The sequence below is a fragment of the Habropoda laboriosa genome, unplaced genomic scaffold (genome assembly GCF_001263275.1).
Source record: "Habropoda laboriosa isolate 0110345459 unplaced genomic scaffold, ASM126327v1 scaffold204, whole genome shotgun sequence".
NCBI classification, from domain to species: domain Eukaryota; kingdom Metazoa; phylum Arthropoda; class Insecta; order Hymenoptera; family Apidae; genus Habropoda; species Habropoda laboriosa.
The window spans coordinates 554,331-561,225 of NW_017100385.1; the positions used below are offsets into that span (position 1 = coordinate 554,331).

At 32.6% G+C, this 6,895-nt stretch overlaps 1 protein-coding gene across 1 annotated transcript in view; it reads right to left on the bottom strand.

Moving 5' to 3' along the window:
* The window catches only part of LOC108575051 (ras-like protein family member 10B), a 19,278-nt gene that overhangs the window by 6,987 nt on the left and 5,396 nt on the right, over positions 1-6,895 (bottom strand). The window contains exon 2 of the mRNA XM_017937754.1: positions 4,891-5,051. Within this exon, the coding sequence (XP_017793243.1) occupies positions 4,891-5,051 (161 nt within the window). The remainder of the gene's footprint in view (positions 1-4,890; positions 5,052-6,895) is intronic.

A 6,895-nucleotide genomic window follows, 5' to 3' on the forward strand; every position in this document is an offset into this window, starting at 1 on the left:
GTACAAATAAATTGTGAGGAAATCTTTTTAACTACAGTGTATAATTTATCATTTTTAAATTACCTGTCATAAATAATGTCTTCCATATTGTAATGATACTGTAGAAAATTTAAGTTGACAACACTTTGTTAGAATATACATTATGCTAAATTGCATGTCCCTGCTTTTTGTTATCATAAGATAAAAGGGACAGCATTCATAAAATTTATCTGGACAACTTTTATCCATTTTATTCTGGCAGTATACTTTTACTTTTGTAGCTGTAATATTTTCACGACATGCCATATAAATATATAAAATCTATGGAGGATGTCTAGATAGTAAACCGTACGTGTTTTGCATTGCTACTTCCGAAAATGCAAAGGGAAATAAAAAGCGTGAAATTTATAGAAAAGAGTGATACAGATTTGTTGAGGAATATAATACATTGTAAGGTAATCGCGTGGAACTATGGGAGTTATAAAAGTAAATGGGTGGTTAAAGGTGGACCGACCGAATAAAATTTATCGATACTTACACGTGACGTTACGATGAAGTTCGCAGTAAATGCTCTCTTCCAAGAGATAGACCCGCAGATAAAGCTAATTGGCTTTTGAAACTCTGGGGAAATGTGACTGTCATGCATTTTAACAACTAAAAAAGAAATACAACTTATCCACTTATATTCTCGGGCATGGAATTATTCGTAAATATTAAACAGGTTTATTTTTATTTAAAAAAAAGAAAGAACTATAAGTGAACATTATTTATTCACACATAGTAATACAAAATTAATAATTTATTATTACTGGAATGAAAAATCTCCATCTATAATTGAACAATTAAACCTCAATAAGTAATTATATAAGTCTTTAACGTTCAAGTTGAGAGTTTCAGGTTGAAAGCAGCGTTATTTCGCCGTAGCAGCGGAAGGGCTATTTGATAATAGAAAAATTTATAAAGCATGAAGTAAGGGAGGCGAACGTATGGTGCGATTGTTTCGAAGCGTTGAAGATTCGAATTCCAATACTTGTGGAATGCAATGTTATCGTCTGTATGTGTTATCCACCATGAACGCCTGTTGCACCGCTATACTTCTCGGTATAACATAAGAGTATTACACGAGAAAGGATCCTCTATATGCACTTTACTCGTTATGAATTTTTAATAAAAGCACAATGCTGGTATCGATCGATTTTCAAGAGATGAACACTGTGCTTGAAATAATCGAAGCGTGGCAACACTCAGAAAAATTTCAACATAACCTACAAATATTAATTATGACTCGAGAAATGAGAATCGCCATGAATATTTATCGGGAGCTTATAATCAGTTGATCAATTATTTAAACACGTTTACATTTCAAAGTGTGACTTTTTTAAAAAATATCTCTGCAAATTTCTAACAGATTTTTACTACCTAAAATTGATGAAATATTTCAAGCTATTGTTCTAAGCAACTTTTTCATTTTATTGATTTCTTTTTTAAAAAGTTATATTTAGGTGAAAGAATTGAAATTTAGTAGAAAATCTTGTACCCCACATATTTCCCGATTAAATATTCCCTGTCCCCTTTCACCGACTTTCAATTTCCTCAAGAGACGACAGTTAATCGGAAACTGGTTCCGGAAATGAGCGGAAGTCATTCGCATCTTGTAAAGCGACGTTCGTCACCGTTGGATCGAAAAGCTGGATCTCCTGCTATTTTTATCGATTGCTCAATCATCGAAGCTGTTAAGCTCTTTTTTCTTTGGTTTCTTGGCTGTCCAGTATGAAATGTGATAAAGAAATGTACTTTCTTTACACCTTTTCACGGATACTTAAGTTACATTAAATTAAAATTTTTTGAAGATTTCATTCAAAACTTATAAATGGCAGATAAATAATTTTACTTGATAGATTTTTTACAGATACTTCTATAGTGTATCTATAGATACTTCTATACTACGAGGATTTCTTTAGTATCGAAATTATTCTGTTTTGTAAATTTCTTGTTTATTACTTAATTTAATTCATAAATTTTACAGTATCTTTTGCTAGATTTAACTTGAATTTATATCTGTAATTAAATTAATATTTTTACTACCGTACACATCGGTTTCTGATCAATTCTTTTTATTACATCGAAATTAACATTATCAATTCCGTATGTACACATTTGTGTATTTTTATTCTTCATAATACTTCACTATCGTTTCTTTTATCTAGAAGAAGTTTATCGACTAAGTAGATACCAGGAGATTTTTCATAAAAAATGCAACCACGCTTGACTTCTTCCGGTCCCAAGTGTGCTCTTAGTGCGCTTTCAGAGGTTAAAGCGTTAACAGGTCTTCTTCTTTCCTCTTCAATCTCTCTCTTTAATCGCACTAATGTTCTTAAAAAATCCTCTTTGCTTTTAAACGAAATTTCTTCATAAATCAATTTAATGGTGCAAAAGAAAAGTACTTTTAAATATTTTAGGACCCTTTCTGTATTAACAGATACAATAGATTTCATATATTTTTATATTATACAACACCTTGTCATACTTCGTTGGAAGTCGGTTCTTTCAAATTATCTCATTGCTTAAACCTTTGACAAATGGATAGTTAGCAAGCAAATGAAAGGGATTACGAATATGTGACAAAAATTCCTACAAAAGTGTGAAGGATTTATGGAGGCCCATAGACATGGAAAAATTCAACTAAAATTCTCAACGGTACATAAACAATTCATCACATATGCGATAGGTCTAGATCTATAGGTACTCTGTTCCACATCGTTTCTCAGTCGCCTCTCGAGGGGTGCCAAGGGGTAAGTTCTCAAAATCAGGGAGGTACAGTTGAACGATTCAGACAATCCCCGATAAATAAAAGAAAAAACCAAAGTAGAAACAGAATTGAGTAAGAAGCAATACGAAGAAAGAAAAAGCTGCAGGTACAGTTTTATAATCGTCGATTGCAAATTTTATTCCCCTCGATGAAATTAGAGCAGCGTTTCATTAGCGAGCAGTGGGTGGAGGGCTCGTTAAAGAGGACACTATGATAAATATCTCGCGGAAACGTGACATTCGTTGGCGTAGTTGCGTTTAATTATACGATTACCGAGTTGGGTAGCATACGCGCCTCACGGCTCGTCTCCAAGCTGCAGATCTTTCAATTATTTTCAGCGGTACACGCCACGTTGTCGGAAGCTGTGCCAGAGACACCAGAAACCGAGTTACACAGCGACAATGAGCTGTATTTTCACGAGACAATTTCTTGTTACACAGCGGCGGCGGAGTTGGAAAACGCGAATACGTGATACGAATTAATTGTTAGTCAGAGCGAAATTCGTGTATGTTTACGAGGCTATAGTGTCTCGAGGTGTGTACAAAGCGAGCCCTTTGGTTGGAGCATGAAGGAGATCTCATCGAGGGTTTGGAATCGGTAATGCGTCGTGATAGATGTAAAATGATATTTAAGTATAACAGTAATCGAGCTTTCATGGGGTTAGGAGTACACCATTCCGAGGCGTTTAAAAACAGGTAACGTTTGGAAATTCTTTTCACAGGTACTGCTAAGTGAAAAGTTTCAATTTTTTTTTTAGGAGATACAAATGTAACTTTCAGCTTTTCTTTTCGATTTTTGAAAAGTAAAAATATTACAAAATGGGGAAGTTATTGCGAAATTTCTTCTGCTAAAACATCAATCGATGGCCGCTATCGTTGGCAAGAATTGGAACGTCTGAAATAAAAAATTTTTTTTCATTTCTAAATGAGAATGTATTACCTATGATGTAGCGCACGATTTTTTCGATGTATCAATTATTTAATTGTTTGGAAACGTTCAAAGTTGATTTTTTCTTGTTGGCAAAATGTGGATTTTCTCTTCCAACTGTCACCAGTTCTATGATAATTACAATTTTTAAAAAATCCTAAGCTACATCGGGGATAATACATTTTTATTTATAAATCAACAAGAATTTTTTATTTCAGACGTTCCAATTCTTTCCAGCGATTGATGTTTTAGTACAATTATAACAATAGCGTATAATAGCATAATTAATGATTAATAATAATTAAATAAAATGTTCATATGCAAAAAATTGCTTATCGTGTTTTCTTTAGGTCATGTAATATTTCACTGCTACTAATTTTACTAATCTAAGAATTTAGAGTAGTGTTGCGTTTCAGCCAGTGATAACATCTGCAATAAGTCGGACATTCAAGAAAGGAGTTCTTTGTCGCGTTGCTGTTTGCGGTTTCAGCGGGTTTCGAGAGAAGAATTAAATTGTCCGTGAATAAACAACATAATGTGCTATGTGTTATTTTCGTCAGGATGTTTTTTTCTCATGTAAAACAAGTTTCAATTACGTAGATGACACGCTGGATCTCCCTTCGCTTGTGTTATTTTTAACAAGCTTCTACGACGCGTTTAATTCACGCCTTTAAAGTAAATATTAACAGCTTAATAGTTCTACATGAGAAACGAAGATACATCACTGTGCCGAAATCCCAGAATTCTCGTTAGTACTGTGTATTAGTTGTAAGATTTTTCTTTTCACAGTACTGCAAATAAATTAGCACGCCTTTCCTTCGGTGATAATTAAAGCTCGGTAATTTTTGATACGTATGCAATTGCAAGCAGATGTAAGTAGTTTAGCTGAGTGAAAATTGGAAGAAACTCAATAAAACCGAGGAAGGTCAATTAGAAGACTAGGAAATTTAAGTAGGATATTCACCAATAATTGGTCTAATTTCGTTTCTCAATTATCGAGAAACTAATGTCACCGTTGAATCAAAGTTTAATGAGAAAATTAGAATCACTATATTGCAGAATAATTGGAAAAAATATTTTTAAAAAATGATCGAGATGAGAATAAATAATTTTATAAGTAAATTTTACTAAATGTCAATCCATTATCGATTCAATTCAACGAAATCAATGCTTACCCTAATTATGCTGGACTTTCCCACCCTAGGTGCACCGAGAAACACAACTTTGACACGATCCAGAGTGTCTGCGGGGCTTTCTTCCTCTTTCGATCCACTTTCGGTGTTTTCACAGGTTATTGTCTCGCCTCCTCTCCTTTCCAAGTAGTCCAGATCGAGCTCTGTGAACCATTTACACAATCCATCCCTCAAAAATGCAGAATAGGAAATTTAAATCGTTGACAAAATTGTCTCCATTTTAGCAACACAGACAGCTATTACTTTAACCCTCAAACGCATGATTTCTCCAAATTTAATATAGCACCTTGACGTTGTATGTCTCGATAAACCATGGAAAAATAATTTTAAAAATCCATCTTATTTTTTTGTATTTTTTTATTCGAGAAAAGAGTTTGGTGCCAAATGGCTACATGTGTAGGACATATAAAACAACTCTAAGTGATTAAATAAACTACGTACTTTGTTGCTTGTGTAGCACAAATTCTAAAATACTATACTTTAGCGTAACAACACTAGAAATATAAAATTATGCAATAGTTACGAATGACTCTGGAATAATTCAGATTATGATATGTGAGGGTAGTAAAATAAAGGATACGTAGTTTAGATGTAAAAATAGGCGTCTTCTATTGAATGCAACAAGTGTTATTTTTCTACCACTTGTTTAATTTAATTGAATTTAATTGAAATTCTGGTCATGGTACGAAATGGTAACACGATGCATTTAAGGGTTATATCCATTTAAAAATAAGTTACACTATTGAAAATGAATTATTTTAGAAATTATGAAAATTTCAAACGCTAATTATTAAGAGATAAAACACGTCCACAAAATCGTGTACAAATAGCTAGGAATTCTTTTTCTTATTTCCAAGTAGGATTCAGAACGTGTCACAGTAAAGCTTAGAGTGTTGCCTGAGGAATTTATTATTCATGAACAAGGCGAATATTTCTGCATGTGACGTACAAGATTTCTCTTCCTCTTTTCCTTGGAATATGGAATCACGTTTAGTCGCCAGTTAGAATATTACATTTATTTCACGATTTATTTGTCATTCGGTGAAGTGATTGATCGTTGCAAGCAACGTGGTTCTACAGAGATATGCTACGTAAGCCTGTTCAACATTTGAAATTTACTTTTGTGAAAGAAACACACTTTTGTTAAGCGGAAAACGGTATTTCTCGAATGTGACAAATAATGCACTTGTAATCGTTATTACGAAATTAATGTAGATGACACGATAGAATTTGTTTAACATGACAGAAAACAAGCAAAAGATCGTCGCTCTTGTGATTGTAGTATTTATGTAAAAATGTTTATGTCATTTAAAGTGGTAAGGAATTTTCGAGAAAGATTGGTAAAATTTTTTTCACAGGTATATCGATACACTTGCAAAGTGCAATCGCATTTTTTTTTTTTTTTTTAAATGGTACTGTATTTTTTTTGCAGATTGCTTTTTCGGATTGTTCTACGAATAGAAGTATTATAGTATATTAATTATACTGTTTGAAAATCTTGTTATCCGAACAGACTATTGTTCAGATGTTTTTGTTATGAAACAATGAATCGTGTTTCAGAAGGAAACACGATTATTAACAAAGGTTCCATTACAGTAACTGTGTAACATTAATGGCGTAATGGATTCCGTGCGCGCAGAATTTTGGTGGAGATTTAACAATGTAGCCATTCATGTGGCACTGTAATAGCTAAACATTGACCAGAAAAAAATAACAATTGTTAAAAATGCATGGCCAAAGGGGAGAAGTTAAATATGAAATAATCTGTCCATATAAAATGTTTCCTATTATTATTATCATTTGTATTTGAGGTTCTAATAGTTGATTTTAAAATATAATATTCAGGATGATTGATAATTTCGCAAATATAAAGACATTTTAATCCTCTCGTATGAACATAAACAGTACTTTTTAATTTAGGTTTATAATTTAATATGAACGTAATCTATAAACTAAAATTTGTATTTATTAGTAGTATTAGTAGTAT